At 26.6% G+C, this 17042-nt stretch overlaps 1 protein-coding gene across 2 annotated transcripts; it reads left to right on the top strand.

The window, feature by feature from the left end:
* The first annotated feature begins 4239 nt into the window (after positions 1-4239).
* Positions 4240-16854, top strand: LOC105152966 (purine nucleoside phosphorylase). Of its 2 annotated transcripts, none has more exons than XM_011067546.2 (6): positions 4240-4508; positions 10806-10900; positions 12195-12373; positions 12534-12709; positions 12969-13159; positions 15550-16854. In XM_011067546.2, exons 1-6 carry the CDS (start codon positions 4405-4407, stop codon positions 15771-15773), a joined length of 969 nt encoding a protein of 322 aa, XP_011065848.1. In that variant the 5' UTR covers positions 4240-4404; the 3' UTR covers positions 15774-16854. The 2 variants fall into 2 exon arrangements, with proteins under 2 accessions (XP_011065848.1, XP_011065847.1); XM_011067545.2 differs by having other exon boundaries at positions 12165-12373.
* The last annotated feature ends 188 nt before the right edge of the window (positions 16855-17042 follow it).

The raw sequence follows: 17042 nt of genomic DNA, 5'->3' as shown, positions 1-17042 counted from the left end.
AATTATCCAAATAAGATCTGATCTTTTAAACAATTTCAAAAATGTCAAAGGAAATTTAGATAAGAGCAATATAGCGATTGTTAAATCAGATTTGAATTGTTTAAATATATACATACGTCTAACTTATTTAGGTTTGCAAAATTTTAATATTTTAAATATTTGATATTTATCACTTGAATTGTTTTTTAATCGGAAAATTCCAAATACTATTCCAAATATTATTTCTCACAAATATGATATATGGATTATAGAAGAAATTGACTCTCTCGATAAATTAATCTCGATTAATTAAAATTATTATCTATAGATAACTCGCAGTGTATGTATATAGAGAGAGAGAGTTAACTCTATGTATTCTACTGCTGTGAATTTTTATGATTAACACTTCATTATTTCACTCAAAGATTAATTTATGTTAAATTATAGTTGCAACATATAATTATTATACAATAAAAATTAATCTACTTATTCATATACTAAATATATATTTTTATTTTTAGTATATTTAAATCTATTAATTTTTAAATTGTTCTTTTCTTAAACGTGATTTAGAAATTTTTAGTTTATGTTTTTTGTGATAGATTTAATAAAATTATTAATAAAATTATGTACATACTATATATATATAATTTTATGTAAATATATACGTTATAATATTATTATTTTTGTAAAAGAGGAGATTGGATTGGATATATCATACATTACCCAAGTAAAACAAAAATGTTGAAAAAACGTTTTTCCATAACAGTTACAAATAAACGTTTTTAATTTAACATAATAACATTATAAGTGTCTGTAGAAAACGTTAAAAATAACGATTAATTAAATGTTTATGAAACTGATATAAAAACTAATATAAAATACATCTTTTTTACTGTAAAAGAACCATTTTAAAACATTTACCTACAAACATTTAGCTAACATTTTTACAACATCTATATAACCCATTTTTATAATAGTATGCGAACGTGGCGACAGTGACAAAGGAAATTAAAGATGGTCACCTGTGAGAAAAGCAGCATTTAATATTAATTTTATGACTTTCCAACATTAACTTTAATAACTAATTAAAGAAAAAAATATTGTAATAATATATTTTTTAAATTTTATATTATAAAATAAATATTTCCTGTGAAGTATTTCATGTAATACTTGTATAAACGTTTTAAAATTATTGTTTTATAAAATAAAACGTGAAGTATTTTGATTTTATTGTAATCTTGAATTTGCTTATATATATATATATTAGGTACGCAACTAAGTTCTCGCTGTTATTTTGATGGCATTTTCATCAAAATAACAGCGAGAACTTAGTTGCGCACCTAATATATATATATTTTAAGTAATATTCTAACAACTTGCTCCACAATGGAGTAAGTTGTCACAATTTATCTACTGATAGAAAATCTTAATTTTCAGTATTCAAAGATACAAATCAGAAAACATAGATACATCAGAAGACATAGATACAAATCAGAAAAAATTGACTATCTAGTTAAAGATGTACTTAAAGTAATGCATAGGTATTTATTAATTTAAATGTATACATTAATAAAAATTGCTAATCAAAAATTGTAACAACTTGTCCCAGTCTCCTCTATATGATCGAAAAATTACCTAAATATGATTACAAATTTTCACGTAACAGCTAATGAAGGGGCGGTTAGAAAAACGCTGATTGGTCTTTCTCAAAGAGACAAATATTGTAATTAGAGCGCGTAGCTGCAAATACAGGATATATCAAAAGAGTGCAATTTCATTTATGCCTTTTTGTCATACAATTTTTAAGTCTATCGATTGGTTGTAGGATAGAGAGATCCGAGGACCTCTCTGTCCTGCACACATTTATACAACAAAAATGTACAAATGAAACAGCGGCCATTGAGTATCGCAAGTAATTTGTGCAATAATCTGCTATAGCTAGGCATTGTAATTTGACAAATTCAGTCTTTATTTCATTAAAATGATATATAAATTCAGTCTTTATTTCATTAAAATGATATATAATTCCAATGCGATCCTTTACCACTCACTTATTCTTTTCATTTATATTTTATCTTATAAAACAATAATTTTAAAACGTTTATACAATGATTATTTAACCATTCCTAAAAAATTTTTAAAGTTATTTTTTTAAAATAACCTTAAATGGTTTTAAAGCAAAAGTAATCATTCCTAAACATTGTAAACGTTATTGTTCTACTTGAGTACATATGAAAATATTACATGAATGATTATTGTGTAAATATACACGCAGATCACAGTTGCCTTCGATTTTTGCTATGAGATTAAAAATTTTTCACCACATCTCTAATAGTGTGGTGCACGCGGAACAAATTTTTGACCAATTTTTGAAGGTATCTCTGGCAAAAGAGAATCAAATCTAATGACCTTTCTTGAGAGAGAGCATCAATCTATATACATAGCATATATGAAAATGCTACTATATATATTACAGGTATTATCTTAACATAATTTACATTTACTTTTGTTGTGTCACTTTCTTATCTTATCTATACAATGCAGCGCTGTGCTTAATGATTTTATGCTCTAATTAGATATATGCAAAGTTTTCACCTCAACATTGATTTATGTAGCAAGACATTCTAAAAATTCTGCTCTGAATTATTACAGTGATAAAGAAAATATTTATTTTAATGACTTCGGTCGAGCGAGATGATTTTAGATTAAGAATAGATTATAATATAGATTATGGTATTGTTGAAGACAGTAACAATTTATTTGGAAAATAAATTCAAAAATGTAATTAAATAAGAACCGATTAACAATTTTATATGCTTTTCTAATTTGTTTTGTTAGTAGATTTTGTTAGAAACATTTATTAGGAAAATTTTAATCTCCTGTCAAAAATTCTTGCCGACAAAAAACATTCAAATTTGTTTACGATTATATGACAAAAAAAAAATAAAAAGAAAACTAGATCTATTCTGTAATAAATAGAGATTTGGATTTAAGGCAGTTAATTATATAGTAATATTGGACAATGTAAAATTTAATTTTATTTGCCAATAAAATACAAAAAAAAAGGGCTAATGAGAGTTCTGGCGCGGTAAACAGTGTAGAGATAATTCAAAATTATGATAGATAACATCAATTTATTTAGCATGTATTCAGCTTCTTTTCGGGCTATCTTCAGTATAGTCAATATATTTTCTTATAGTTAAAATGGAGGAACAGTTCTCTAATAATTTTATTTTATTTTATTTACTATAAATTTGCTAAAGGTATGAACAGACGGACATATTCTTGGAAGCATGCGTCGTTATTCGAAAGCAAAGCAATTTATTTAATAATATCTCGAGAATATTACGTACTTTTATTTGTGTTTGCTTATTCATGCTTATTCATTCTCTGGCAAGAACCAGTAGTCGAATTAAATGTTTGATGATCGAAAGAAAATTACGAATCATGTTTTACCTACTCTTTATTCTATCTGCTTTGGATTTTAATAAAGAAGAATTTTTGTAAAATCTCTTTTATGATATAGAAATTGAAAAAAGAAATGAAACAAAGATAATAAATATGTTAGTTTAGAAATAAATTGAAAAATACATGTAACTGAATTAAAAATATTTATTTTAATTCACTTTTGAGTTTATCTATCGATATCTACTAAATTCTTATTCAATTAAAAAATTATTAATCTTATTTAATTAAAAAATTAATTAATTATCATTTTCAAAATTATAAATAGCAAATAAATTTTAAAATCTATAATTATAAACTCGTTATACATATATAATTACTAATATTATAATATATTTGCACTATAACTATAATAAATTGATTTTTAGCTAGATGGATATTTTAATGTAGATCTTGTTTATTTCTCTTTAAATGTGTTTTTATTTCTTTAAGTATTATTTGACAATAATTAAAAAATACCCCCAAGCGCGCATTTATATATTCATCGAGATAAACTTGATCAGTTTGTTCGTCAACTGAAATATTATTCTGATATTGTGCCGCGCTAGATTTCGCGCTTCGCCGACGTCAACGTCGTTGTCGAAACAAATAACAATAATTGGACCACTTGTTCTGTAACGGGTTATCATCACATACTCCTCCCTACTCTTGTCCTCGTACTACGCAAGCACCCGCGTGCGCCACAGATGGTATGTTCGCCGATTGGTCGGTGCGCTTGTGCGTGTCCAAGATGATTGGCAGACTTATTCGTGCTCACATTTTTTTTTGACTCGCATTTGAACTCCTCTATAAAATAGACTCACGAAAGTCATGCCAGGCACTTGTCGTGAGCGCGCGATATATGTATATGTGGATTGATCGATTAGTTGTTAACTTGTTGTTTTTTTATTTTTATCAATTGTCACTTTTCGATTGTAAGTAATCTAGCTTATTCTATTAGCTTGTTATTGATTGAAAATGCCATTTGCGAAAACCGTCAATGGTCACGATAGCTTCCCGGCTGTCAAACGGTTGACTAATAACGATGTGCTGCAAACAAACGTAAAGGATGCACAACATACGTAAGTTTTATTTAAATTATTTCTTATGGAATTTCTAATACATGTCTTAGACATTAAAATTCACAAGATACTTAAAAAGGTATTTTTAAAAACAGCCAGAGATGTTTTATAGAAACTTTATATGAAAAGTCTTTAATGTATATACATATATATGTATATTTTAGTATCTTTTTAATTTTGATAATATTTAATCTTGAATATTTTTGTAACTAATTTGCAAATTAAAACCTTATTGAGTTTCCTTGAAATTAACTAGATAATAAATAAATTCCTTTTTAAATTTTACATTTACTATAATGCTGTTCAGCATGAAATAGAAAATTTTATTAAAAGAATTTATAAACTAAAATGTATAAATGATATTTACTATTGCTGGCTACTGACTAGCAATCAATATTGTAAAATTAGAGTCAATTTTACTTCTCAAACACAGTGCAAATCGAATGAACGAAGTATTCCGGGCGCGCTCGCGCGCTCACTATAATTCGATGTAATTTTGCTCTGAAACTAGTACAAAACGATGCGATTACTACCTGCTAAACTACTGACAAGCTCAAATAGTAGCAGATTTAAGTTAAATGCGTAACATAAGCTTCAAGTATTATAAATCATATATCGGAACATGCGTATGCGAAACGCGTGAATATACATGGTGCTCAGGAAAAAGTTGTAAGCCATTTCAAGATTTTTATTTATGGATTAAACAATGTGTAGAAAAAACATATAATTGCTCGAGAAACAAAAAGATGCAAATATAGAATTAAATATAGTATTAAAAATTATGTAAGGGTTTTACACATAATATGTATACTATACCGATCGGCACTCGAATATTTTAATTTATAATAAGATATGTGGATACTCTTTATGTATTCTAAGGTCTAATAAAAGTTTTTTAAAGATTGATGTTTAACGCTAATTAAAAAACAGAATGTATAGATATTAGCCAAATCAAAAAGTTGTTTTCGATCTATTATATAAGATTTATTATTCATCGTATTTGCACGTGTACCCTTGTTCAAGGAGAAAATTAGATACGGATACTCAATCCATTTACCTTGAATAACTATTATAGATATTGATCGCGAATGACACATTATAGTTCGACTATTCTTTTTTCTGTTGACGGTGATACAGCCATTTGCTATGGTCAGATATCGGAAAAATTTCCTTTGCAAACCACACAATTTTTACATTTTTAAGTATTGTTCAATGTAGTATAGATACGTTCGCACACACACATAGGATGGATTAAAGAGACAGATTCTAAGTGAGTCATACTATACATCTAACAAATAGTAAATGTAATAATAATAATATTATAAATGAAATATTAACAACAAGAAGAAGTAACAAAAAAGAATAAAGTACAAGTTTTTTTGCCTTAATATAATGTTTAAGGATAGGCACAAAGAAAAAGCTGAAGAATGTTCTTCAACTTTTAAAAATATAATTTCTTTTTTTATAATAAAACGACACATTTTCACAAGACACATTTTCACAATCATAAATAATTTAATGTGTACTTGTAGATATACTTATAATAAATATACTATTTTGTCTGTACTTTCTTTTCTCTTTTTACACCGTGTATGCTAGATTCACGCAAAACCCATCTATCGTGTATGCGCACACACGCGCGTATCCAAATGTACACGCAAAATTTCAATGAATTGAAGTGAACGAGCGCGCACATATAATAACAACTCGAATGTAATAATTTAAACTTGCGGCCATTTGACCATTTTAATACGTTTTTAAACGTTTTTACGTTCATAATTTTAAAATACAATACATTACGAAATTTTTTAGGATAAAATTTAAGATAAAAGATCAAGTCTAAAACGTTCAACTATCCAATGTAAAAAAAAAATGTAAAAATTTTATATTGGAAAAATCTTAAAGTATTTAACAATTTTCCGAGATTAATTTAAAAATTCATAAATCAAGGAATATTCAAAAGATTAGAATCTTTGAGAAAAACTGTGAAATTGTGTATAAAGTAATTTGAAATGAGAATGTGCAAAGCACGATATAGCTATTTATCTTAATCTTGTATATTTTTTTATTAATATTTAATATTTTATCATAATTGCTGCAATAGAAGGCAACAACCTGAGTAGAAATTGAATCGTGATGCGATTAAGGCCCCTAGCAGATTATCTTTAATTCTAATATATCAGGAGTGTAACGCAATATTCCGACAGTAATCTGATGAGGCCAAAAGATCACGTTGTTATCACAGAGTCTATTCGGGCCCCTATTCAGGACCTATTAGGGATTTAGGTTATATCAGGCACTTCTTGTCAGGCATGTCTAGTTGTTTCCTGTTCAGGCGCTAAGAATCATATAGGCAATTCTTATCAGACGTACCCTATTGTTTGTTTAGGTTCTGAGATTGAGAGGAGTATGCGATTAAGATATGCATCATTTTTTCTTAATTCACATACTCATCTGCTTATATACTTTTACACACACACGCACACATACACACACAATATGTTTTTCAAATATATTTACAATTATATTAAAATTATATTAATTTCAATTTTAACAATGTTACTAATAAAACAGTAGGTCAAAATTTTTTATTCAATTACACAAGATTTGTAGTAAACATTTTAATTTTTACATAAGCTTCCTAAAGTTATTTTAAATTAATTAAACTTGAAAATCTTTATTTACAGAAATCTTATTATTGCATTACGTTATACATGATTAAATGCACATTTGCATCAAAATAAATAAAATTAGTGAGCTCAGGGTCGTAATTACGCATACGTTTGTGTATACTGTTACATTCATTCTATTAACTCATAGATTATAACTGATTATTTCATAGATTAAATATTATTGATTCTTATTGCACGATGGAACTTGTTTCTGAATTTGTTAAGCTCGTTATTTTATTTAGAATTGAACCCGGAAAAAATCAGGTCTTTCTGTTCGAAACTTCTTTATAAGGAATAATTAATATGTATGATGTAAATGGATAAGTATAAATGAATTCAAATGTATATAAATGAATATAAATTTTATTTTAATTTAAAATAGTTGTTATAATCTGCGCAGTATTTATGTAACAAGTTGAGAAACAAGTTTTTGTTTAATTTAAACTTGATGTGAGATCAAGATCAATATTAATTGATCTATGAAAATTAATAGAGTGAATGGAACAGTATTCATGAACGTGTATGCATAATTAATATGCCCTGAGCACACTAATTTTATTTTATGTGTGTTTAATCGTTTATAGCTTTGCCAAAATAATATATTTCCGTATAAAGATTTTCAAGTCTAATTTATTTCCGAGGTACACATTAAAAATAACTGATTTTGGCAGGGTTGGATAAGTTACCTTTTTCTTAAGTTAAGTCAAAGTTAACAATCTTGAAAATTTAATTTAAAAAAATTAAAATACAAGTTAATTTGTAATGAAATCAATTAAAAGTTAAATTAATAAAAAAAAAGTATTGTGATTGAAAAGTTAAAAGTTAAATTTGTTTTCTTATATTTTTTTATTTCATGATTTTAGGATTTCAGTCTTACAAATAACGGAAATGACAAATATATACTTTATTTAGAAAATACTCTATATTCTATTTACATGTTCATATATACACTGTTTACATAGACTATTATATATACTGTTTGAATATTTTATTCACATATACTTATTAAATATAAGTAATAAAGCCATTTTGAAATTTTTGTCGGACATCTTTTCTCGCAAGTTATCGGAAATGAGTCCTGCATTGAACAGCCGATCAATGAGCCCACATGAATCGAAGATGATATTGATGTGTTATATTTTAATAATAAGGGGAATAATAGATTTCAACCTATCAAAAACTAGATACACTAAAATACATGGTTTCTGACAAATTGAAATCTGGGAGTCGATTGTGTAATTTGAAATGAGGTGAAAATTACAAAAGTCAGCAAATTCTAACTAGAATATTTATAATTTCATTGGTCAACACCTAGTGAATTCGCTCACTTTTGTAATTTTCACCTCATTTTAAGCTATCGCTATTACCGCATATTATATCTGAGACTTAACTTCAAAAAAATTAAATAAAAAATTAATAATTGCGGATATAAAATGTAACTAAATAAAATTAAAAAATTAAGAGTCTAAATTATAACTAAATTAAGTTAAAATTAATTAACTTCTTAACTTAATTTTTATCTTTTTAACTTAACACTACCCAACCCTGGATTTTGGAAAACTTATGTTTTGTAAATTGACGATAATAAAATGTTTATTACAAATCTTATATAACTCAATAAGAAATTTTGACCCATTTCATTAATACTATTGTATTTATATTATTACAACTTTAATGTGTGTGTGTGTGTGTGTGAACTAAGAAAATATAATAACGCGCGTTGCCTTCTACTGCACTAATTATGATAAAATATTAGAACAAAAACACCTATTATAAGATACCGAGTTCATTTTGGGCAAATGCTAGAAATCTATGGGCAGAATTTAAAAAAAATAATAGGTCATTTTGAAGAGAATTTAATAAGTTTTAAACAATGTCATGTAAAATTTAATTCAAATTTTATTTTTTTATAAATTATTAAAAAGTGATCAAATCGCACAGTCAAAAAATTGTGCTCCTAATATGAGATGTCCTGAGAAATCGATAATAAAATGCAAAGTACATCAGTGTATTGCAATTAAAAAACTTTATTTAATATTTCTAAAATACAATACAAATAAATAGCCAGTACAAAATGAGTATGCGATGTATTGTACCTAGCTGACGTGTCAGGTAGTTAGAACCAAGCACTGAAGAAACAGACACTCGATATTCATCCCGATTATTCTTTTTATTATTGTACAATAACTTTTATACTTTAGCAACGATTTTCACTATGACATAGAAGCATAGGTTATTTCATATTAGAAATACTTTGGGTATCTCATATTACGATTTCCACGCCTTATGATTTTACGATCATTAAATTTTATGATTTTACGATCATTAAATCTAACTTCTACAATTAAGCAATTCAATATATCACGTATTTTTCTATTATTCTTACCCTATCATCACATGAAGAATTTATTGCCAAATATTTACTTATTAAATAATAAATAAGGTTTAAAAGCTTATTTCAATAAAACCTGAAGACATCCAAATTCTAAAATCTTTTTGTGCAACGATTACTGGCATAATCTAATAATGAATTTTTCACTAAATAGTTTTCAATTCAAGAATAATAAATTCATGGTGGAACCATAATAGATAGTGTTTATTAGTTTAGCGGAAACGTCGTTATTTCATATTAGGCGCCTATCTCATAATAGGAGACTTTTCTTTATATAAACTCGTCATAGTAATCATACTTGCAATATTCAACTTTTAAAACTACTATATGAATTATCCATGGTGATGGTTGGTCTCCATAGTTGTCATTACCGTAAAACCTAGAAACGCAATTACATGCAATTATGATGGGACGTTTAATACAGCTGCGCGATCGTGTAAGCTAAAGCAACGGGTACGACGAGTGCTTAATCAGTACTAAGCTGTTGAGTAGTACGCTTTAATATGTCTCTGTAATATGCAGAGAGAAGGCGATTGGCCATGTTCGATCGCGGGAGAGTTATTTCGCAATTCTATTATCTCCCAGCTTGTCTATATTGATTGATTTATAATAAGAGCAAAGATCAAAAGTTGAATAAGACTGAATATTAGAAAGTTAACGAAATTACGATTATATGTATACATTTCAACATTTCATTTATCTTAAATTTTCAATTGTGTAAAAATAATAAAGATTTAATATGGAACAATTCAAAATCGAGCAAATATCTATGTTAAACATTTTTATGTATTCATATTTATTGCAGAGTTATTACTTTTGACAACTTGAAAAATTTGAAGTTTTGAAAGAATTTGAATTTTCGAAATTAACTTCTACTTTTTTGAAGTTTAAAATGCCTTTGAAGCTTCGAAACTTGGAAAAATATATTGAAAATATTTGAATTTTTCGAATGTAAATATATTTGTATATTTTTTATGAAAATATATTTGTTACTGTTAGCTATATTAAATTAATAATTGTATAATTTTGATTTTTCGAAGCTTGTAAGATTGAAATATAATAAGATTAAAGTTTCGAAATTTTTAAGTTTCAAAGGTTTGAAACTTCGAAACTTACAATTAGATTGAGAATTTTAATGCCAATGTTTTCAAGTTCGAATTGAAGCTTTTAAAGCAAATCATTAAATCTAATATTTATTATATTAAATATAACATATATTATTGTATCTTTCAGGTATACTTTCGAAACATTACAGGAATCAGCACAATATTTATTGAATCGCATCAAGATTAGACCGAAAATAGGGATTATATGCGGTTCGGGAATGGGTTAGTAATTAAAAGTATTATATGTGTACATTTTTTTCTTATACTTTATTTATATGTATATATACACGATTCGTTTATAATTGTATAAATTAAATAATATTTATTTATTTATTACTGACATAAGTCAATTAATTAATCATTGCAAAATCAATAATTGCATAATCGATAACGTCGTAATATGTAACAAGATTCTTTGTGGATTCAAGTATTCGAAAATTTATGAATCTTAGATATTCATTTTAAATTTAATTAGTATAGAGTCGCCACGCTTGTATATAGTAGTAACGATATGAGATTTAATAAAATATATAATTTTGGTAAGACATTAATTAATTTGACATTATTCAAGAATTTTTATAAAAATCACAAGAATATACACAATATTCTAAATTTATATATAATTTTCTTTATATTATGTACGGTGCTTTTGCAAAGCTAATTTATCGAAGGTTTGTGCTTATAGATTGTAGTTAAAAAGATAAATTTTTTGTGATATAAAATCATAATAAACGATTTCGAAATGTAATGTCTTTGGCATTTGTGTATGCTATTATTTGCACAATATCTTTTGAATATTACTACAAAATTAACTATGTTTGCCTAATTATGATTCTACGCTTATGCTTATATGTATGTATTGTATACTTCTACTATTGCGTCTTGATTTCACGATAAAATATCGTTCGAATATCGCTTAGCATTAAATTGCATATACCATTTGACACGCTAAAATCACAGCTGATTTTGATCCTGTTTACATTTGTGACCTAATAACTTTTAATTATGCTAAGAAAGCAAATTGCGATCAAAGTATGAATAGCCATATTTGATTATGCAAGCTTGCTCGCGCGCGTCATAATATAAAGTTATTATAAAGTGCTTGAAATTTTTCACAAACAAATTAATTTACTTTTTTTCAAGAATAATTATGGTCTCAAAAAAGAGGAATAATTCAAGATAGGTATATTAGAAGATCTTCATAGATTTTTTGAATACCAGAGTAACACAATATTACTTATTGCTTGTTCTATTCTTTGAATTTAAAAAGAATAGAAATCATTTTTCTCAAATTTTTCTGATAACGTCTAATAATAATTTTTCTATATAATAAGGTTCCTGAAAAGATTAATTGAAGATAAAATTAAGATGGGATTAACAACAGTTTATGTGAGTGTGTGTATGTTGCTTTAAACAATGCTAAACGGCTTTGCGGGAATTCCGGGTGACGGTTTATCCTATCATAGCTTTGTTTATTCCTAAACAGGATCATATGAGCAAAACGAGTTGTGTCCAGGTTCGATCGCGGAATCCCTCGTGGACAAGCAATGCTTCCCCTATGAAGAAATCCCACATTTTCCAATATCTACGGTAAAAGGACATACCGGTCAGATGGTCTTTGGTTATCTTCAAGGTGTACCAGTCATGTGCATGCAAGGCAGATTTCATTATTACGAAGGTTATCCACTTTGGAAGGTATAATTGACTTCAGTAATTGCAATACACGGTCCGGTCTCGGGAGTCTAATCGCAGTGACTGACTTGACATCCGAGACACTACCGTGTCTCCTGATCTTATTCTAGATAAAACAAATGTAAAACATGTTTATTGAAATGATAAAGGCGGTTATTTGTAGTGTGCCATGCCAGTAAGAGTGATGAAGCTGGTGGGTGTGACACATTTAATTGCTACGAACGCGGCCGGCGGTCTAAATCCCACCTACAAAGTAGGTGATATCATGATAGTAAAGGATCATGTGAATATGATGGGTTTTGCCGGCAACAATCCGCTTCAAGGACCAAATGATGATAGGTAGGATTTGTATTCTATGTAAATTTCTTTGCTAATATACGTATACGATATACTTAAGTTAACATATAATAATATTTTTACTTACAAATCGAAAAAATGTATTATTTCTTTTTTTTTTAGAAAGAAAAGTAAATAAAATAAACATCTGAAATATTTATTTAGTAAATAAAAATCAAGAATTTTATTTTATTCAATTATTATTTATTATTTATTAATTTAAGTCTTTTGTTTTTAATACATTTGTTTCTTCATTTCTCAGGTTTGGGCCTCGATTTCCGCCTATGAATAAAGCCTATAACGCCACATTGATGGAGATCGGTAGACAAGTAGCTGAAGAAATGGGCATTGGCGATATTGTACATAAGGGGGTTTACACGTGTTTGGGTGGACCTAATTTTGAGACAGTGGCAGAGTTGAAAATGTTGCGAATGATCGGTGTCGATGCGGTTGGTACGTCATTTAATTTTTTTTAATTAATCGAGCGTATTAAACATACATTATTTGTTTGTAATTATTATCACTAATATTTTTAATCTTTTTATTCCCAAATTATTAAATACAGGAAAAATATTTGTTTGTTATTTTATACATATTAAATGACAAGCAATTTATAAAAACGTTTTGAAAATGTTTAAGGACTTTTTTACATTTATTTTTATTGCAACTATGTGTAACAGTTTATACCTCAATGCAAGTATTAAAAGCTGTTTTTTTTCTTTATGGTAAATCTTTTTAGAATATTTCCAGGAAGTTATAATTTTAGCAAATTCCTGTTTGTAACCTTTATTATCATCGGACTGTAATAGCAACAGCTAAAAGATCTTTTTACCGATTTTTACAGAACCGTTACTTTTGATCATTGTTATAATATAACGATTTGATAATAACATTGTGAATTTTTTATGACGGTAATGATAACATCAGAGTTAAAAAAAATCAATCGTTACTTATGTAGGTTGAAAAAGTCATTTGTTATTGAAAAAAATAACTCCTTTTTCCATTAATTTATAACGCGTTACTTTTTTACTCGCGTTACTTGTAATGAGTAATGTTACGCGTTATTTATTACTTTTTTTAATAAGTAACGCATAATGATGACAAATTACTTTTCAAAGTGAGTTTTCTAACCTTAGCACAACCTTAGCGTTTAGTTAGTTTGTGTTACCGTCATAAAAAAATTGCAACATCGTTATCAAATTGTTTACTATAGAAAGTAACGACAAAGTAACGTTTGTCAATCCTGGTTAAAATACACCTCAAGATGTTTGTTATCTTGATACTTTACAACCTGCATTTATAGAAGACTGTAAAGATGCTAATATTTGTAGAAAGTGTAGACAATATTAATCCCATCAAACAGCAACTAATAAACATAACAACGTAATAGTTAGTTATAATTCAACGATATAATTATATAATTGTAACACATAATACTCACAATCAGTAAGAACAGAATAATAATAATTATAACGTTATAACAATTATAATAATTATATAATAATTATGTACTACATATAACAATTATATGTATACAATTATATAAATATTATATTCTATGTTTGCTGGATAGTTATAAATATTGTCGATGGGAAAATTATAACTAACGATTATACTGTCAATGCATGTTTGCTGAAATATTTTACTTTAAAATTCTAAATATGCAGTTTAGCATATGACTCTACTGAGGATAAAATGATTAATTTTATTGAAGAAGCGTATTATATAATATATTTATTTATATTTAAATCGAAAAGTATAGAATTATACCGATTTTCTTATCACTATGACACTTAATACTCTAAACAAATAAAAATATCAATAATTATCAATACAATACAAAATCTACTATTAGAAACATTAATTATTATTGTTGTAATAATGTTTGATTTAATATATTACATGTATGCTGATTTATAGATAAGCAATTAAATTTTTGTTTTTGTAAAAACAGCTTGTGATATAGTTAACTTACTTTGCAATTATGCATCCATTTATCTGTATGACGTGATGGCGTAATTAAAATAGAATGAACTGAACGTGAGATAACGGGGAATGACCTTTATGACGAAATTAATTCTTTCACAAAAGTGTTAAATTGCTTTAAAAACTGGTTTATATAAAGATATATATTATACAGATTTTAAAATAACAAAAATTATGAAAAATTTTATAGATTATTTTGAATCGCAGTTGAAAGTATTATATATAGATATTTTTAAGTATATGTATATAATTATTGATAATTAAGAAGATAATAATTTTTTATTTTATATAATAATTTCATTACATGTATAACAATTAGATAGTGACTTCTATTAGTTTTGTGATTCTTCTCTACTAAAAAAAAAATCATGTCACAATATTACATGATGAAATTATGTAATTAAAACATGTAAATCGCGTAATGGATTGTTCCAAATTAGTATGTGATTTTTTTTAAATGATGAATTTAAAAAATTATATGATATTACAAATAATTTTATCCATCATGTGATTTTATGGTTGTCGAATTATTTTTATATTTTAAAGAATTGAATGATAGAAATAGAAAAAAAAAACATATCATGTAATTTTTTAAAATACATAATTTTATAATCACGTACTGATTTGGAACAATTTATTATGATTTTGTGTGTTTTGATTACATGATTTCATCATGCAACTGTGAGATGATTTTTTTCAGTAAGGTTTCCTTCATTTTGTTTACACTTTATTCTTCCTTGCACATTACGAACTGCATCTATATTTATTTGTGTTTAAATTATATTTCTTTACATTATATATTTTCTCTCTATGTATAAACAGTTTCATGTGTAATAACACGCGTGATTATTATTTAGGCATGTCCACGGTTCATGAGGTGATCACCGCCCGGCATTGCGATCTCACCGTGTTCACATTCAGTTTAATCACTAACCAATGTGTTACCGATTACGAAGATCACTACGAAGCAAATCATGAGGAAGTGATGGACGTTGGCAAAGCGCGACAGCCGATTCTTCAAGAATTTGTATCCAAAATTGTGATACGACTCAGGGATATTCTGCAACTGACGACAAAATAATTCATATTATATGCTGATCAGAATAATTCACTTTACTATAGGGGACCTCGAATTGTTGAATTATTCGTTTCAGTTTTTATATTTAACTCTTAATACACATCTTTGAGTCATTCGTGTGCATTTCTTTTCTTTGAAATACTAAGAGCATTTGATAAAATATCGGCCTCTTTTCTATTACTAAAAAAAGTTTGGCATCTAAAGAACAAGTTTTGTGCATTGCTGGCCTCAATTCGTGCGTATCCTTTAACTGGTATATAACTCCGAAGTTCACCTTTGAGTTACAAATGATGAACATGATGATGTGTACAGAGTGTACATTTTTTGTAACTAAAAAAATTGTTTTTTCTTTATTTTGAATTAATTCTTGGTTGTTTTGCGGAAATATTTCTCAAATTATTAAAAAAAGAATTAACCTTAGAATAACATATTAGCCCTTAATAAACATGATTTTTGGTAACTGTGCAAAATGTTGTCAGTAATATTATATATTACAATATATTGTCAGTAATGTTATAAAGAACATTTTCTTAATAAATTATAAGTTTTTTTTAATACAATAGCAATAATAACATGCATTGTTTAAAATATAAATATAATATATCTTCAATTTATAGCCATTCATGCATATTAAAAAAACATCATTTTCAAGTTACTCAATAACTAAACATTTTAGACAACTGACATTTGAACTATTTTTTTTGTAATTTGACATATTAATTTTAAGATATTAAACTATATTTTTCCTTTAAATATTTTTGTTTCAAAGTTTTACATTTTTATATAAAACAGTGCATTTTTCTCATTTTGTTAACTATATTTAGTTATAACAATTTATCTGCAATTTGTTATGAATATATAGCTGTACAAATATTTTTTAAAGATGTCAAAATATATGTAAAAATCATTTAATAATTTATATATGTATATTTGTAAAAGTGATGAATATTTATCCAGGACACGAATGATCGAACGTGTGTAATAAGGGTGCCAAAAACTAAGGTGTGTACTAAACTTCAACAAAGTTTCAAACAGTTTTGTTTATTAATTGAAAATTGATTGAAAAATTGATAGCACAAAATAATGTTTCCAATTTCAATATTGTTTTTCCTAGTGTAAGATTGTTTTTGAATTATTGTTTCGTTAATCCTTTCTTAACTGTAGTAATCATTAAGCGGAGAGACTTAACGAGTAGATTAATTGGTAAGTCAATTTTCGAATCCTCGTTATCCCGATCGCAATTTCTTACCTATACAGTTGGTGTACTACTTA

This window comes from Acromyrmex echinatior, chromosome 17 (genome assembly GCF_024713525.1).
Source record: "Acromyrmex echinatior isolate Ae372 chromosome 17, ASM2471352v2, whole genome shotgun sequence".
Classification (NCBI taxonomy): Eukaryota; Metazoa; Arthropoda; class Insecta; order Hymenoptera; family Formicidae; genus Acromyrmex; species Acromyrmex echinatior.
This window is presented reverse-complemented; position numbering and strand designations above follow the sequence as displayed.

Coding starts and splice junctions, on each gene's coding strand:
- LOC105152966 (XM_011067545.2), top strand. CDS start 4,405: ATGCCATTTGCGAAAACCGTCAATGGTCACGATAGCTTCCCGGCTGTC. Junction 4,509..10,805: donor GTAAAGGATGCACAACATAC/GTAAGTTTTATT, acceptor TGTATCTTTCAG/GTATACTTTCGAAACATTAC. Junction 12,374..12,533: donor AAGGTTATCCACTTTGGAAG/GTATAATTGACT, acceptor GGTTATTTGTAG/TGTGCCATGCCAGTAAGAGT.